The sequence below is a fragment of the Oncorhynchus keta genome, chromosome 14, assembly GCF_023373465.1.
Source record: "Oncorhynchus keta strain PuntledgeMale-10-30-2019 chromosome 14, Oket_V2, whole genome shotgun sequence".
In the NCBI taxonomy this organism is placed as follows: Eukaryota; Metazoa; Chordata; class Actinopteri; order Salmoniformes; family Salmonidae; genus Oncorhynchus; species Oncorhynchus keta.
In genome coordinates, this window is record NC_068434.1 from 42033471 (window position 1) to 42051932 (window position 18462).

Here is an 18462-nt window from a genome sequence, read left to right on the forward strand (position 1 = left end):
TGTACCGGTTATTTTATTTGTGTTACTTTTTATTTGATTTATTTTTGACTTTAGTTTATTTAGTAAATATTTTGAAATGTATTGTTGGTTAAGGGCTTGTAAAGTAAGCATTTCACGGTAAGGTTGTGTTGTAGTCGACCCATGGGATTTGATTAGTGGTGGGCCCAATATCTGTCCCGATTGGGTCCACGTAACCCAATCCATGTGTGTGTGTGTGTGCTTGTGGAACCAGTGTGGGAGGTAGGTAGAGAGAGAGGTTAGAGGGGAGTAGGATGGGGGTGCTAGGAGGGTTGGGGGGGGTCCTAACTCAGATCTGTCATTAATTAGTAATGTCATCACACCACAAAGAGATAGAGGGGGGTGACAGAGGAAACAGTTAGAAAATGCTGGGGGTTAGAGAGATCAGTCATCCTCTCTCCTCATCTATATGCCATGTCCATCTATCTGCTTCTACTCTCTCTCATCTGTGCGTGTGGCGGAATACCTTGACACACACACATACACACACACACACACACACACACACACACACTGATGTTTGACCTCTGACCCAAGGAAGAGGTGGTTGAGTTCCTGTGCCATTGCCCTGACAACAAGCCCAGCTGCACGCTACACATACCACGCCGCAGATATGTCTGGACGTACACAACTCACACACCCACCTACACGTAACCCCCCCCCCGATGCAGGCGAGACTTTACTCTGATATTAGTATATGTGGACAGATGGCTTTAGTACAGGGGTCTGTCAAACATGCTCTACTTAGCCCAAAGGTCTGATAGAACCAGGACACACATCACAGACAAATACCATACATGGAGGTGTGTGTGTGTGTGTGTGTGTGTGTGTGTGTGTGTGCGTGCGTGCGTGCGTGCGTGCGTGCGTGCGTGTGTGCAGGCATGCGTGGGAGTGCGTGCGTGTGTCTGAAAGCACATTCTTGTCTTTATCAGCATTAACAACTTCCTCCAGTCTACTCCTCTCTGGAACTGAGGGATTCGTCTCTCTTTTTTCTCTCTCTCTCTCTTTATCACATCTCTCCATTTCCTCCCCTCCTTCAGTCTGGAAGAAACAAAAGAGTGTGGATCTGAGCTAGACAAAGAGAGGAAGATAAGCCACACTGCAGCTCCAGTCTCTTTACTGGGGTCAGCCATTGGCCACACCTGGTGTGTTTGTGTGTGTTTAGAGGTTGATTTCATTAGGAAAATCCTTACGGAGCCGGGAGCAACAGAAATGTGATGTGTTTGTGTGGTCAGACTAGGAATCTATGTGTTCCGTTCTTTCTCCCTCCTCCATCTTACTCCCTCCCCTCACCCTCATGCCTCTCTCTCCTTTTTCTCTCTCTACCTTTCTCGCGTTCTTGTGCTGTGCATGGAATTGAGACTTGTGAGGTAAGGAAGGTAAGGAATGAGAGAGGGGGAGCGGTGTGTGTGTGTGTGTCTGGTTGGTGTTAAGGCGTGGTTACAGTGGGATGGAATGGGTTGCTGTAAACTGGCAGTAGTGAGATCCCGCGTGTGTGTGTGTGTGTGTGTGTGTGTGTGTGTGTGTGTGTGTGTGTGTGTGTGTGTGTGTGAGAGAGAGTGTGTGTGTGTGTGCGTGTGTGAGAGAGTGTGTTCTTGGGTGCGTGCGTGTGTGTGTAGGGGTGTGTGTTGTCTCTGAGCCGTTGCGCCTGTTCATCACCTCAAGCCCTGCAGGCCTCTGTCTCCTTGGGTGGCCTGGCACACACACAGGACTTAGTGTGTGTGTGTGTGTGTGTGTGTGTGTGTGTGTGTGTGTGTGTGTGTGTGTGTGTGTGTGTGTGTGTGTGTGTGTGTGTGTGTGTGTGTGTGTGTGTGTGTGTGTGTGTGTGCGTGTGTGTGTTCAGTGGTCTGGCAGCTACACAGGATCCAGATTGTACTCTGGGCAGGGCCCCAGCCTAACCCCAACCCCCACCCTCTACTCTTTACGGCTCTAAGAGCTACACACGACACTCTCTCTCATTTTATTTTCTCTCATGTTCTCCTCTTACACACTCACACTCTTTTTTTTTCCTTCTTATTTTTTTCCTTCTTTTTTTATTAACCCATCCACCGCCACCCGTCTTCGGAGGACACATATCTTTGAAGTTTTTTTCCGTTTTTTACAGCTTCTGCTGCGTATACAGTACATACATTTGACATAGACGTTTTACATGTACATTTTTATATACAGTACCAGTCAAAAGTTTGGACACACCTACTCATTCAGATCAAATCCAATGCAATTTTATTTGTCACATGCGCCGAGTACAACAAGTGTAGACTTTACCGTGAAATGCTTACTTACAAGCCCTTAACCAACAATCCATTTCAAAATATTTACTAAATAAACTAAGGGTAAAAAATAAACAAAATAAAAAGTAACACGATAAGAATAACAATAACGAGGCTATTATACAGGGGGCACCAGTACCAAGTCAGTGTGCAGGGGTACAGGTTAGTTAAGGTAATCTGTACATGTAGGTGGGGACGAAGTGACTCTGCATAGATAACAAACAAACAGCGAGTGCAGAGAAAACAGTCTATAACTTGGGTGACTGGAGTCTGACAATTGTATAGGCTTTCCTCTGACACCGCCTAGTATATAGGTCCTGGATGTTATTTTTTTAAATGTTCTACATTGTAGAATATTGAAGACATCAAAACTATGAAATAACACATATGGAATATGGAATCATATGGAATAATGTGTTTAAACGCCTCCCGGGTGGCGCAGTGGTTAAGGGCACTGTACTGCAGCGCCAGCTGTGCCATCAGAGTCCCTGGGTTCGCGCTCAGCCTCTGTCGTAACCGGCCGCGATCGGGAGGTCCGTGGGGCGACGCACAATTGGCCTAGCGTCGTCCGGGTTAGGGAGGGCTTGGTCAGTAGGGATGTCCTTGTCTCATCGCGCACCAGTGACTCCTGTGGCGGGCCAGGCGCAGTGAGCGCTGACCAAGGTTGCCAGGTGTATCCTCCGACACATTGGTGCGGCTGGCTTCCGGGTTGGATGTGCGCTGTGTTAAGAAGCAGTACAGCTGGTTGGGTTGTGTATCGGAGGACGCATGACTTTCAACCTTCGTCTCTCCTGAGCCCGTACGGGAGTTGTAGCGATGAGACAAGATAGTAGCTACTACAACAATTGGATACCATGAAATTGGGGAGAAAAAAAGGGGTAAAAAAAAAAAAAAAAATCTAAATATATTTTATATTTGACATTTTTCAAAGTAGCCACCTTTTGCTTTGAACACTCTTGGCATTCTCTCAACCAGCTTCACCTGCAATACTTTAACAAAGGTATTGAAGGAGTTCCCACATATGCTGAGCACTTGTTGTTTGCTTTTCCTTCAGTCTGCAGTCCAACTCATCCCAAACCATCTTAATTAGGTTGAGGTCGGGTGATTGTGGAGGCCAGGTCATCTGATGCAGCACTCCATCACTCTCCTTCTTGGTCAAATAGCCTTTACACAGCCTGGAGGTGTGTTTTAGGTCATTGTCCTGTTGAAAAACAAATGATAGTCCCACTAAGCCCAAACCAGATGAGATGGCATATCGCTGCATAATGCTGTGGTAGCCATGCTGGTTAAGTGTGCCTTGAATTCTAAATGAGTCACAGACAGCGTCACCGGCAAAGCACCATCACACCTCCTTCATGCTTCATGGTGGGAACCACGCATGCAGAGATCATCTGTTCACCTGCTATTCAGCTCACAAAGGCACGGTGGTTGGAACCAAAAATCTGAAATTTGGACTCATCAGACCAAAGGACAGATTTCCATCGGTCTAATGGCCATTGCTTGTGTTTCCTGGCCCAAGCAAGTCTCTTCTTATTGGTGTCCTTTAGTAGTGGTTTCTTTGCAGCATTTCGACCATGAAGGTCTGATTCACACAGTCTCCTCTGAGCAGTTTATGTTGAGATGTGTCTCTTACTTGAACTCTGTGAAGCATTTATTTGGGCTGCAATTTCTGAAGCTGGTAACTCTAATGAACAGCAGAGGTAACTCTGGGTCTTCCTTTCCTGTGGCGGTCCTCATGAGAGCCAGTTTCATCATAGCGCTTGACGTTTTTTGAGACCGCGCTTGAAGAAACTATCAAAGTTCTTGACATTTTCCGAATTCACCGACCTTCATGTCTTAAAGTAATGATGGACTGTAATTTTTCTTTGTTTATTTGAGCTGTTCTTGCCATAATATGGACTTGGTATTTTACCAAATAGGGGTATCTTCTGTATACCACCCCATACCTTGTCACAACACAACTTATATTTGCTTATCAATGCAAAATAGGCTGATTTCATGCGATAACCTATAGCCCATAGATCAGATCAAGGAAGCAAGCAAGCTTCACTGCCGACACAACACGGCCCCCACGGTCACGGAAAGTATGATAGGACGCGTTACAATTATCACGTGACACGGTAGTGCCCGAGCACGCTATAAGGAGACGCCCTTTTTGAGACGAGAAGCGACACTGCACTGCGCTTCCTCGGCTTGGTTTGCATATTCCGTGTAGACCCCTGTAGGAACTCTATAAACTACCCCCTCCCAACTCATGGCAGTCTGATAAGTTAACCAAATGTTCCCTGTGTGTGTGTGTGTGTGTGTGTGTGTGTGTGTGTGTGTGTGTGTGTGTGTGTGTGTGTGTGTGTGTGTGTGTGTGCGTGTGCGTGTGCGTGTGCGTGCGTGCGTGCGTGCGTGTGTGTGTGTGTGTGTTCTCCTGGCCAGGCTGCGGTGGTGGTGGTGTTTAACTTTGCCATGGTACTGCTCATCTTCCCTGCCATCCTCAGTATGGACCTGTATCGCAGAGAAGACCGGCGCTTTGACATCTTCTGCTGCTTCTACAGGTAACACACACACACACACACACTGTATATCTCTCCCCACCCTGGGGTTCATAAAGGTGTGTCGTATTTTTCCATGTGATTACAGCTGAGTGTATCTCTACCTCAACTTCCCTAACTGATCCTTTAATTACTGTTTAGAGTGTGCTCTCTGTCTGTCTGTTTATCCTTCTCTCTCTTTGTTAAACATCACCTGCCTGTCTGTGCATGTTCAGCTCCATAACACACAGTCAATACACTCCCAGAAGTACACACGTGCACATATACCAAACATCTGTCTGTCTGTCTGTCTGTCTGTCTGTCTGTCTGTCTGTCTGTCTGTCTGTCTGTCTGTCTGTCTGTCTGTCTGTGTCTCTCCAGCCCATGTGCTAACAGGGTGATCCAGATCGAGCCCCAGGCTTACCTGGATGGAGCAGACGGCAGTCACTACAGCCCCCCTCCTACCACCTTCCGCACCCCCCCTCCCTCCTACAGCAGCCATGGTTTCTCCCAGCAGACTCAGATCACCATGCAGTCTACTGTCCAGCTGAGGACAGAGTACGACCCCAGGACTCAGGCCTTCTACACTACGGCCGAACCCAGGTCCCAGATCTCCGTACAACCGTTTACACCCGCAGCCACCTGCCCCGCCAACAACCCCAACGCCAGTCACGGTGTTCATGGCAACAACACCCACCATAGCAACCATCACAGCCGGAGTGGGAGTAGCAGTAGTCACGGCAACCTGAACAACAACAACGGTGGGCGTGGTTCCGGCTCAGTCCCGTTCCCTCCTCCCCCGTCCTCCTCTGGCGTTCCCCCTGTCTCCCCCCAGGCGGGGGAGGGGGTGTGTGTGTCAGGGGAGAGTGCCAGCTCCACCAGGGATCTGCTGTCCCAGTTTGGAGAGGCCTCTCTGGGGCTGCGCTGTCTGGAGCCCCCCTGCTCCCGATGGACCCTGGCCTCCTTCGCAGAGAAACACTACGCCCCCTTCCTACTGCAGCCCACCACCAAGGTCAGTGTGTGTGTGTGTGTGCGTGTGTGTGTGTGTGTGCGTGTGTGTGTGTGTGTGTGTGTGTGTGTGTGTGTGTGTGTGTGTGTGTGTGTGTGCGCGTGCGCGCCTGCGGACACACTTGTGTGTTCCTCCCCAGCGGTGGCTCGCAGAGCCTGCTGAGTCAGACCTATCTAACCACAGAGCTTCAGTAGTAAGTTAGAGTACGTTCTAGTAGTCAAATATCTTACAGCGGAGGTAGACCTGGCTTTCAGTCTGTGGTCTGTCTTCTCTCCTGGGTGGGCCCTTAAACTGACCTCCTGACCTGACTGACTCAGTCTGTGGTCAGACAGACACTACATTATGCTGGCTGGAGTGTTGAGATGGGTGACTAAACTGGGAGAGTAAAGCAGGTCCTGCCAGCGGTATTTACATGCTCTTGACTGCGTCACAAATGGCATCATGTTCCCTACATAGTGCGCTTATTTTGACCGGGGCCCATCTCAACACTCCACTCTAGTTCACTTTGGAACGTGGGATGTTTCTGTGGCCGTTGGGTTTCAGTCTGTAAAGGGCCACCCATGTTCGGCATGCTGTGCACTTATCTCCCCCTCTCCCCCCTCCTCCCTCCCTCCCTCTGTCCCTCCCTCTCTTCAGGTGGTGGTCATCCTGCTGTTCCTGGTCCTGCTGGGGGTCAGTCTGTACGGGACCACACGGGTACGGGACGGGCTGGAGCTGACCGACATCGTTCCCAGGGAGACCAGCGAGTACGACTTCATCGGGGCCCAGTTCAAGTTCTTCTCCTTCTACAACATGTACGTGGTGACCCAGCGGGCGGAGTACTCCCAGGCCCAGCCCCTGCTCTACCAGCTGCACTGTCGCTTCAACACGATCCACTACGTACTGAGGGAGGACAACGGCCAGCTGCCACTCATGTGGCTCCACTACTTCAGGGACTGGCTGCAAGGTGAGGCATATACAATACACATGTACTGTACGGTGCATTAGGAAAGTATTCAGACCCCTTCACTTTTTCCACGTTTTGTTACGTTACAGACATATTTTAAAATGGGTTTTTAAAAAAAAAAAATGTTTTCTCTCAAAATGTATTTTAACAATCTGCACACAATACCCTATAAAAAACTGGTTTTTAAGAAATGTTTTCAAATGTATTATAAAACAAAAAACAGAATACGTATGTATTCAGACCCTTTCCCATGAGACTCAAAATTGAGCTCAGGTCCATCCTGTTTCCATTGATCGTCCTTGAGATGTTTCTACAACTTGATTGGAGTCCACTTGGGAAATTCAATTGATTGGACATTATTTGGAAAGGCACATTCTGTTGACAGTGCATGTCATAGCAAAAACCATGCCATGAGGTCAAAGGAATTGTCCGTAGAGCTCAGAGACAGGATTGAATTGAGGCACAGATTTGGGGAAGGGTACCAAAACATTTCTGCAGAATTGAAAGTCCCCAAGAACACAGTGGCCTTCATCACTCACTCTTAAATGGAAGAAGTTTGGAACCACCAAGACTCTTCCTAGAGCTGGCCGCCCAGCCAAACTGAGCAATCGAGGGAGAAGGGCCTTGGCCAGGGAGGTGACCAAGAACCCCATGGTCACTCTGACAGACCTCCAGAGTTCCTCTGTGGAGATGGGAGAAACTTCCAGAAGGACAACCATCTCTGCAGCACTCCACCAATCCGGCCTTTATGGTAGAGTGGCCAGACGGAAACCACTCCTCAGTAAAAGGCACATGACAGCCTGCTTAGAGTTTGCCAAAAGGCACATAAAAGACTCTCAGAACATGAGAAACAAGATTCTCTGATCTGATGAAACCAAGATTGAACTCTTTGGCCTGAATGCCAAGCGTCACATCTGGAGGAAACCTGGCACCATCCCTACGATGAAGCATGGTGGTGGCAGCATCATGCTGTGGGGATGTTTTTCAGCGGCAGGGACTGGGAGACTAGTCAGGATTGAGGGAAAGATGAACGGAGCAAAGTGCAGAGGGATCCTTGATGAAAACCTGCTCCAGAGCACTCAGGACCTCCGACTGGGGGTGAAGGTTCATCTTCCAACAGGACAATGATCCTAAACACACAGCCAAGTCAACACAGGAGTGGCTTTGGGACAAGTCTCTGAATGTCCTTGAGTGGCCCAGCCAAAGACCGGACTTGAACCCAATCAAACATCTCTGGAGAGAACTGAATATAGCTGTGCAGTGACGCTTGAGAGGATCTGCAAAGAAGAATGGGAGAAACTCCCCAAATACAGGTGTGCCAAGCTTGCAGATTCATACCCAAGAAGACTCGAGGCTGTAATCACTGCCAAAGGGGCTTTAACAAAGTACTGAGTAAAGGGTCTGAATACTTACATAAATGTAATATTTCAGTTGATTTGGAGTATATTTGCAGGATGCGGGGTATTGTGTGTAGATTGATAAGGAGAAAAAAGACACAATTGAATCCATTTTAGAACAAGGCTGTAACGTCACAAAATGTGGGACTAAGTCAAGGGGGTCTGAATACTTTCCGAATGCACTGTACCTGCACACAAACACACAGGCTTGCACCGTGCACTTTTGAGCTGTCATGTTCTACAGGCATCCTCATGAGCTGCGGCTGTTTTCCAGCAACAGGAATCACGTAGACCTACGCCTGTAAACAACAGCTGCACACCGCTGGTGATGCGCTGCGGGTTGACGTGCTTGTACATTTCCGCGTGTGTTCATCTGCGTCCGCGCTTGCACACGTATGTATGTGTGTGCTTGAATGTGTGGTGCGCGGCGCGCGTGTGTGGCTGGGCGGGGAGCTGCAGAGTGGGTGGGTTGCGGAGAGCTGTGTTTAATATTGCTCAGTGAGATGGCTGGACAAATTGGACCCAGACAGCGAGCAAGGGGAGACCCAAAAACACTATCCCAGAAACAGGCTACCGGCCAGGGGGAACGGAGAGGGGAGTGCAGGAGGCCAAGAGGAGAGAAACACAGAAAAGAGAGAGAGCAATGAAACAATTAGTAATTGAGAGGTAGCGATAGAGAGCATGACGGAAAGAGGTTAAGAAACAGAGGTGGAGAGGTATATTCTCGGCCTGTTCTACCTGAAAGCTTGTCGGAGTTGGATACTGAGTTTGTCCTGCTCTTGTACAATGCACTAACCAGCACAGTATGTACCATGTACCAGCCTCTTTTAAGGCGTTTAAGTGAGGTCTCATAAAGTACGCGGGGGAGAAATGTGTGTAATTAGACAACCATTATCCCACTCAGTGTGTGGGACTAAAACTGAAACACATTTGACTAACAGGCCCTGGATTACTAGTCTCACATCGCCATTTGGAAGAGATTTAACACGTTCAGCACTTTGTGCTGAGATTCAAGTTCAAGCAGACACAAGCACACTAAGCAACCCCCAGCCATACAGAAAGAGAAGAGAGAGAGAGAGAGAGAGAGAGAGAGAGAGAGAGAGAGAGAGAGAGAGAGAGAGAGAGAGAGAGAGAGAGACCCGCTGCTGGCGTTGTTGTTGTTGTGTGTGTCCGGTTCGAGGTCTTGCTGTGTAATTGTGAGACAAAAAGAGGTTGCCGGGAGACCGAAATGGAGTGAGTTCTACAGAAGAGGCAATTACTGTCTTGTATGTCTATATGTAGTCAATATCTCCACAGGCCAGAGCCTCGCCGAGGAAGGCATGTCGATATCCCGGAAGAGAGACTTCACATGTTGTTGTGCTGTGTTTGGTTTGTGTCCGTTAGAAACCGACTGGTCATGCTCCTAATGACTTCTTCAACGGTCTGGCTACTGCTCATGTTCCGTTGTGGTGCTCTGCTCCGGGGGACAGAGTGCTGCGCTCTCTCTGTTCGCTGTTTGAAGAGTGCGGTCAAGGCCTTGCGGTCCTTTTGACCGTAGTCTGCTTTTAGAAGTTCTCTTGAAGAATGCGGTCGTGCCCACCGGTTGTTGTGGAAAACATGGCCCGTTTTGGATGTGTGGTAGAGTTTTGATCTTCTTTCAAAAAGAAATAGAGTGTTGTCCTGTTTTTCAGTTTGAATGGAGCATGTTGTCTGTTGGTCTTGGTGGGGAATGTGGAACATGCTTTTGATGTGGTCATGTGTTTTGTGTGTTTAACTACATTTTTTTGAAGAGAGAAGTGGTGTTGTGTTTAGTATGCTGTGATGTATGTTTTTTTTTTCGGGGGGGGGTGTTTTATGATGTTTGGTTATGTTATGGTTGTGAAATGGTTGCGTTGTGGTTGTGTGTCTACAGGTCTGCAGGCAGCGTTTGATCAGGACTGGGAGGCGGGTCGGATCACACAGAGCAGCTACAGGAATGGTTCAGACGACGGGGTCCTGGCCTACAAACTACTGGTACAGACCGGACGCAGGGACAAGCCCATCAACTTCAACCAGGTGAGAGTCACTTAATAATACCAGGCTAAATCCATTCACTTCAACCAGGTGAGAGTCACTTAAATAACACCAGGCTAAATCCATTCACTTCAACCAGGTGAGACCCGCTTAATAATACCAGGCTAAATCCATCAACTTCAACCAGGTGAGAGTCACTTAATAATACCAGGCTAAATCCATTAACTTCAACCAGGTAAGAGTCACTTAATAATACCAGGCTAAACCCATTCACTTCAACCAGGTGAGAGTCACTTAATAATACCAGGCTAAACCCATTCACTTCAACCAAGTGAGAGTCACTTAATAATACCAGGCTAAACCCATTCAATAATACCAGGCTAAACCCATTCACTTCAACCAGGTGAGAGTCACTTAATAATACCAGGCTAAACCCAATAACCAGGCTAAATCCATTCACTTCAACCAGGTGAGAAACCCATTCACTTCAACCTGGTCAGGCTAAACCCATTCACTTCAACCAGGTGGGAGTCACTTAATAATACCAGGCTAAACCCATTCACTTCAACCAGGTGAGAGTCACTTAATAATACCAGGCTAAACCCATTCACTTCAACCAGGTGAGAGTCACTTAATAATACCAGGCTAAACCCATTCACTTCAACCAGGTGAGAGTCACTTAATAATACCAGGCTAAACCCATTCACTTCAACCAGGTGAGAGTCACTTAATAATACCAGGCTAAACCCATTCACTTCAACCAGGTGAGACCCAGCTATTAATAACCCTTAATACTCAAGGGAAATGGCCTATATGGATCGGGCTCAATTGAAATGTTTCTTATAGAAGAAATATGAGCACATGCAGAACTATGGTAGCAATTAAAAGGGACCAGTTTGGAGATTATGGGGAAATGATTAGACGTAAAATGAGAAGACAACAGTTCACCTGACACAAGACTGAATCCAAACATTAAACTGTTGATTTTATGTGCATTTTACATTTACTGTACTTTTTTACACGTTTTGTTGATAAGGAAATATATTATTAATCTGGATACATTCAGTAACATGATGAGAATATTCTTGGAAAATGTGGGGTAGGTGCAACATAAGACAAAACAATTACACGGGTTTGAGTGGAAGGTCTAATTGGTGTTTCAAAGTGACCACCCACCTCTCCAAAGTGGGCACAGTTCCTAAGTTATTTCCATGCACTTTTATGACTCAAAGAAAAGTCTTCAACAACAAAGAGCTTTTTTGACCTCTCCTAGCTGTGCCCTTGAGGAACTAGAGCAAGAACACTTGTAGTTGTTTGGTTTGGAACACGGCCCTGCATCCCTGCATCCCCACAATCCAAAAATGGTCCATTATAAATCGCAATCTGGGTCAAATGGGAATCATTTGAAAGCTTGTTCTATTGCCAACATGACTAGCGAAATTATAAAATACGATCTTACAGTGTTAGGCTTTCGCAAGGCAATTCAGAGAAACAGATTTGGGGAGCATGGAATGGAGTCATGAGTTCATTCAGTTGTATGGTCCGCGCCAAATTTTCTTCACAATTACAACAAACACAGGCTCATTCTGTTCAGGACAACCCAGGGTATAATGCCATGTCATCTAGTAATTGTACATCAAACGTAGTGATCATTAAGCACTGACACTGTATATTACATGACTTTTATGATATAGAAATGTGAAGTGCACGTTTGGACGGGTGTTTATTATAATCCTCAACGTCTCTAGTCCTCGTCATTTCCCTCATTTCTCTCATTTCCCTTACTCAGACAACATTCAAAAAAAAAATGTTATTATTATAATTTTTTAAAAAGTTGCTCAATTAGCTGGAGGGATGTGGGCAACTTCTTGTCGCGTGTGGTGCTCAAGCTCAGAACGGCTGTCAGTCAAATCTCACACAGCAGTGTGACGCGCAGAGCTCTGACGTCATATATAGCATGTTACTGTACAGCCTCTGCGTTCCAATTTAGGCGCTTATCAGTGGCCAAATCTGCCAGTTTCAACTTGTATACGGGTACGAGTGTCAAGGGCTATTACCAGGAAAAACCCTTTTCACTTCAACCAGGTGAAACCCACTTATTAAAACCAGGCTAAACCCATTAACTTCAACCAGGTGAAACCCACTTATTAAACCCAGGCTAAACCCATTCACTTCAACCAGGTGAAACCCACTTATTAAACCCAGGCTAAACCCATTCACTTCAACCAGGTGAAACACACTTATTAAAACCAGGCTAAACCCATTCACTTCAACCAGGTGAAATCCACTTATTAAAACCAGGCTAAACCCATTCACTTCAACCAGGTGAAACCCACTTATTAAACCCAGGCTAAACCCATTCACTTCAACCAGGTGAAACCCACTTATTAAAACCAGGCTAAACCCATTCACTTCAACCAGGTGAAATCCACTTATTAAAACCAGGCTAAACCCATTCACTTCAACCAGGTGAAACCCACTTATTAAACCCAGGCTAAACCCATTCACTTCAACCAGGTGAAATCCACTTATTAAAACCAGGCTAAACCCATTCACTTCAACCAGGTGAAACCCACTTATTAAACCCAGGCTAAACCCATTCACTTCAACCAGGTGAAATCCACTTATTAAAACCAGGCTAAACCCATTCACTTCAACCAGGTGAAACCCACTTATTAAACCCAGGCTAAACCCATTCACTTCAACCAGGTGAAACCCACTTATTAAAACCAGGCTAAACCCATTCACTTCAACCAGGTGAAACCCACTTATTAAACCCAGGCTAAACCCATTTACTTCAACCACGTGCCTTGTCTCCAACCCATTTATTAAAGAAAGTGAGTTTTTCGATCAAAACCCATTCACTTCAACTAGGTGGGTGTACAGTATGATAAAGACTATTTTATCTAAACTAGGTGGGTGTACAGTATGATAAAAACTCCTTTATCTAAACCAGGTGGGTGTACAGTATGATCAAAACTCCTTTATCTAAACCAGGTGGGTGTACAGTATGATCAAAACTCCTTTATCTAAACCAGGTGGGTGTACAGTATGATCAAAACTCCTTTATCTAAACCAGGTGGGTGTACAGTATGATCAAAAATTCTTTATCTAAACCAGGTGGGTGTACAGTATGATCAAAACTCCTTTATCTAAACCAGGTGGGTGTACAGTATGATCAAAACTCCTTTATCTAAACCAGGTGGGTGTACAGTATGATCAAAACTCCTTTATCTAAACCAGGTGGGTGTACAGTATGATCAAAACTCCTTTATCTAAACCAGGTGGGTGTACAGTATGATCAAAACTCCTTTATCTAAACCAGGTGGGTGTACAGTATGATCAAAACTCATTTATCTAAACCAGGTGGGTGTACAGTATGATCAAAACTCCTTTATCTAAACCAGGTGGGTGTACAGTATGATAAAAACTCCTTTATCTAAACCAGGTGGGTGTACAGTGTGATCAAAACTTCTTTATCTAAACCAGGTGGGTGTGGGATCGTACGTCGCCCACACTAACCAGGTGACTATTTGATGATTACTACAAAGCAAGCCTATCAACTGCCTAGGGAAGATACTGTATGACCCTATCTCAAATCAAATCAAACTTTATTTGTCACATGCGCCGAATACAACAATAACAATAACAACACTATATACAGGGGCACCGGTACCGAGGGGTGCGGGGTTACAGGCTAGTTGAGGTAATCTGTACATGTAGGTGGGGGTGAAGTGACTATGCATAGATAACAAACAAACAGAGAGTAGCATCTGTGTACAGGGGGGATTGAAAATGTCAGTGGAGACACTTAACGGTTGGTCCGAACATGCTTTGAGTACACGTCTTGGTAATCCATCTGGCCCAGCGGCTTTGTTGACCTGTTTAAAGGTTTTGTTCACATCGACTACCAAGGGCATTATCGCACTGTCATCCAGAACAGCTGGTGCTCTCGTGCATGCTTTAGTGTTGCTTGCCTCGAAGCGAGCATAAAAGGCATTGAGGAGTACACTATCTGACTGAAGCAGAAATATTTGAATGCTTGATGATGCTCTGTGGCCTTCTTATCCTGTCTTTCTCATCTCTTGTCCTCGAATGTCGCAGTTGTACAGTAGGATTGTACAACACTGGATTTGATGAAGCCTTGGAGAATGAGATACTGAGTGACACAGAGGCCATTTTGTCCTTTGTGGGTGTACGTGTGAGTCGAGGTCTGTGGCTGGGCCTAGGAAAGCCACACCTGGCTTATAAACAGGGCTCTCTCTCTCTCTCTCTCTCTCTCTCTCTCTCTCTCTCTCTCTCTCTCTCTCTCTCTCTCTCTCTCTCTCTCTCTCTCTCTCTCTCTCTCTCTCTCTCTCTCTCTCTCTCTCTCTCTCTCTCTCTCTCTCTCTCTCTCTATCTCTCTCTCTCTCTCTCTCTCTCTCTCTCTCTCTCTCTCTCTCTCTCTCTCTCTCTCTCTCTCTCTCTCTCTCTCTCTCTCTCTCTCTCTCGCTCGCTCTCTGATGACTTTACCAAGCCCAGGAATTTAAAGCCCTCGCCGGGGCTGCAACCCGTCTCTGAAAAAGCTATTAACTCTTCATTCAAACCGTTTGTCCCATTTGCTGCTAGCTACAGGCTAGAGATACCCAACTCCACCCATGGTGTATGTGTTTGTGTTCCCTTTTGCATCAGCTAATACAGTTGAACACTTTCACAGTGTTTCTAGTTAAGGCTAGGTGTGATAGTAAGCCGCCAGACAGAGGAAGATAGATGACATTATCATGCCCCCTGGAGTCTGAAGGTATGTGTGTGTGTGTTGGTGAGTGTGTATGATGAATCATTGAAGTGTACCCTAGATCCTCCACTATCTGGCTAATAGTGTAGCCTAGCAGTATCTCCCAAATCATCGCTGTCTGATGTAAACCTCTTATATATAAAAAAAAACAGAAACTTCTCAGGAAATTGAAAAAAAATTGAAACGTCAGAAGCTATTTTGAATTCATTTTCTTGCTTCTTGAATCATGAAATGTTCAGAGTACATTGACAGGAGTTACTGCTTTCAAGAAATAAAAAATAAACATGTGTGCAAAAATGGAGTTACAAGGTTTTCATCAGACAGCGACGCAATGGTGGGTCTGCTAGAGATGTTGTTCTGTTAGTTGGATGGGTTTTTGCCTTTTGTTGGTTGTTGGTAAACCACTAGCATAGATATCACGAAACAGCCCGGGCCTGGGAGGCCTGCTGGTGTGCGGGCGGCCCTATGATGTCACTTCCTGTGCCTGTGAGGGAAGCGGAGCTGGCTGCAGGGCGATGGGCCGCCAGCCGTGCTCCATGGGCTTCCCGTGACAGCTTGAAGACATACAGTGGTTGCGTATCCTGCTGCTTAATGCAAGACAGACCTTTGGAATTCAACTCTCTCTCTCTCCCCGTCTCTCTCTTTCTCTCACTCTTCTGTCTTTTCCTCTCCCTCCCTCTCTCTTTCTAGGTTTTCTCTCCCGCGCTCTTCTCTCTCTCTTCCCTCCCGTCCCTCTTATTATTTTCTCTGTGCTCTGCTGCCGTGTCCCCTTTCAATGAGTGGAGAGGAGCTGAAGTACGTGATCTCTTTGAGTCAACACTGTGTGGGTGTGCGCGCGCGCGCGTGTGTGTGTATGGGTGTGCGAGGGTGTGTGTGTGTGGGTGTATGGGTGTGCGTGTGTGTGGGTGTGGGTGTGCATGTGTGTGGGTGTGCGTGTGGGTGTGTGTGCGTGCGTGTGTGCGTGTGAGAGAGAGAGTACGTTTTTTTTGTCAAAGTGTATACTGTACAGTAGTAGCTGTATTTTTTTCCATGTCAAATTAAGAACAGATATTTTCCAACCCTGGCAAATTGCAAAGCTAGATGTTTTATTTTGATATGCCACACCACAGCTTTCTGGGGAGGCATTTTCCCTTTGATGTCTTTCTGCTAACTTTTCTCCCAGCACTGGACGGTCATTCGTTCCTTATGGCCAAGGGAATTATATGAAAGTTGGCAATGTGTGTGTTTCTGAGAGAGAGAGAGAGAGAGAGAGAGAGAGAGAGAGAGAGAGAGAGGCAAAGAGAGAGAACGAAAAGGTGAGGAGAAGAGAGAGAATGACAAGGTGAGGAGAAGAGAGAGAACAAAAAAGTGAGGAGAAGAGAGAGAACGAAAAGGTGAGGAGATGAGAGAGAATGACAAGGTGAGGAGAAGAGAGAGAACAAAAAAGTGAGGAGAAGAGAGAGAACGAAAAGGTGAGGAGATGAGAGAGAACGACAAGGGGAGGAGAAGAGAGAGAACAAAAAGGTGAGGAGAGGAAAGGAGAGAGAGGATGAGGGAAAGAGAGGAATAGGGAAAGTAAAAGAGAGGCAAAAGGGTGAGAGAAATAGAGAGAGAGGGAAATAAGGCTGGAAAGGAGAGGGAAATGAGGCTGGAAAGGAGAGGGAAATGAGGTTGGAAAGGAGAGGGAAATGAGGTTGGAAAGGAGAGGGAAATGAGGTTGGAAAGGAGGTTGGAAAGGGAGCAAGCAAGGGAAAGTGGGAGAGAGAGAGAGGCTGCCTTTGCTACTGCTATCAAGAGCCCTTTTCTTCTCGGTCCGGATCCGACTGTGGTGCAGGGCATTCTGGGTATCCGTAGGGGTCAGGAGAAGCAAGCACGAGCAACATTTGTACAGATGCTGTGTTATTTTTATAGCTCTACTCCATTTGCTGGGTGGCATTTCCTTCAGTGTTAACAGCGAGGTTAACTGCACACAGACGCGCACAGGGACCCCAGCCAATTTTTTTATTGTTACGCTAACTAACTCAAGCAATTTTTCCCTCCTCCCTCCACACCTCCCCCTACCTACCCCCATGACTCCCCCTCATCCCCCTCTCCCCTAACACTGCCTCTGTGAACGAGGGATTTATTGTACTGAGAAGGGCGAGTGGCATAGAGCGGTGTGCAGAAATGGAGGTAGCTAGCTACCCCCCCTCTCAAAGGGGAGGGGGCTACAGCCCTCAGAGGGTCCTGAGAGGGGGCTAGTTAGCGCTGCGGGAAGCTAGGTAGCTTCTTCTATTTGTGAATAGAGTTAGTTGTAAGAGAAATGAGCTCGCTAGTTTGATGTGATGAAGTGGTGTGCAGTAATGGCTGTGACTTTCAGGAGCTAGATACCAAGGCCTCCCGTTCTCACATGGGAGGGAGCCAGCTATAGCCCCAACAGGGAGGGTAGCTATTAGCCAGCCCTGTTGTGGAGGTGAGGTAACCAGCTAGTTCTGTATAGGGAATTAGTTAGCAATGTGAGAAAAAAGTAGAGAGGGAAGCTAGTTAGCTCTCAGAGGACTAGGAGGTAGGAAGCGATATCAGATCTGTGTGAGCTAGCCTTTCCTGGCTAATTCTGTTGGAGAGGAAAGCTGATCCCAACACATTACCTGCATGCTTTTTTTTCTCAGGAGACTAGCACATCTGACCGCCTGAAAGCTGATTTGACATTTCCATTTTCCATGTAGGCCTAATAATTCTGGGAAGTTCAGCGAGAAGTACGGGAAATGTCAGAAGGCACCAGTGTTTGACTGTTTACTTTTCTTTGGGTTGGAGAGAGGGAGAAATAGTTTTAGCTTATTTTTCGAAGCCGGCCCGCTTTCTCATGCTCACGCACGGTTATAAACAGGATTTCTGCGGCCAGTTCATATAGACAATGTTTTGGGTCAACATCGTTTCTACAATGCCAGTCCGTTTCTATAGATGTAGGATCTTCATTTGATCACAAATTTGTTGCTGAGAATTTTCCTGCACAGCAGGAAGTATATTCACATTTTATAAAGGCTTCTAAATGTTGTAAATTCCACTTTAAAATGCCAGACACTATTTGCCCTAATGAAAACTGTACCAGCCCCTACAAAAAAACGTCCATAAATTATTATCCACATAATAATTCACATTTCCTGTTTCTGCAGGAGTTTTTTTCCTGCTGTAGCAAACTGGCTCAAATTAAGATCTAATATCTGTAACCATCAATAGCACACACACTATCCCTCACCTCCTCTCTTTCTTTCTCCCTTGTCCTCCCGCCCCCTCTCTTCCTCTATCCTTCTTTTCAAATGATGAACTATTGTCTCCTTGTCTCCCCCTCTAGCTGACGAGGCAGCGCTTGGTGGATGCGGATGGCATCATCAACCCGGGGGCGTTTTACATCTACCTGACGGCGTGGGTCAGCAACGACCCGGTGGCGTACGCAGCCTCGCAGGCCAACATACGGCCACACCCCCCGGAGTGGCTCCACGACCGCACAGACTCCATGCCCGAGACACGCCTCAGCAGTGAGTGACCAATCCACAGCACACTTCACTATCACAAAGG

The 18462-nt window shown here is 46.6% G+C and overlaps 1 protein-coding gene across 2 annotated transcripts in view; it reads left to right on the top strand.

Annotated features, from left to right (window-relative positions):
* The window catches only part of ptch1 (patched 1), a 77992-nt gene that overhangs the window by 38968 nt on the left and 20562 nt on the right, over positions 1 to 18462 (top strand). For both annotated transcript variants that reach the window (XM_052461786.1, XM_052461785.1), the window contains exons 13-17: positions 4716 to 4834; positions 5192 to 5822; positions 6456 to 6765; positions 10054 to 10196; positions 18239 to 18422. In XM_052461786.1, the coding sequence (XP_052317746.1) occupies positions 4716 to 4834; positions 5192 to 5822; positions 6456 to 6765; positions 10054 to 10196; positions 18239 to 18422 (1387 nt within the window). The remainder of the gene's footprint in view (positions 1 to 4715; positions 4835 to 5191; positions 5823 to 6455; positions 6766 to 10053; positions 10197 to 18238; positions 18423 to 18462) is intronic.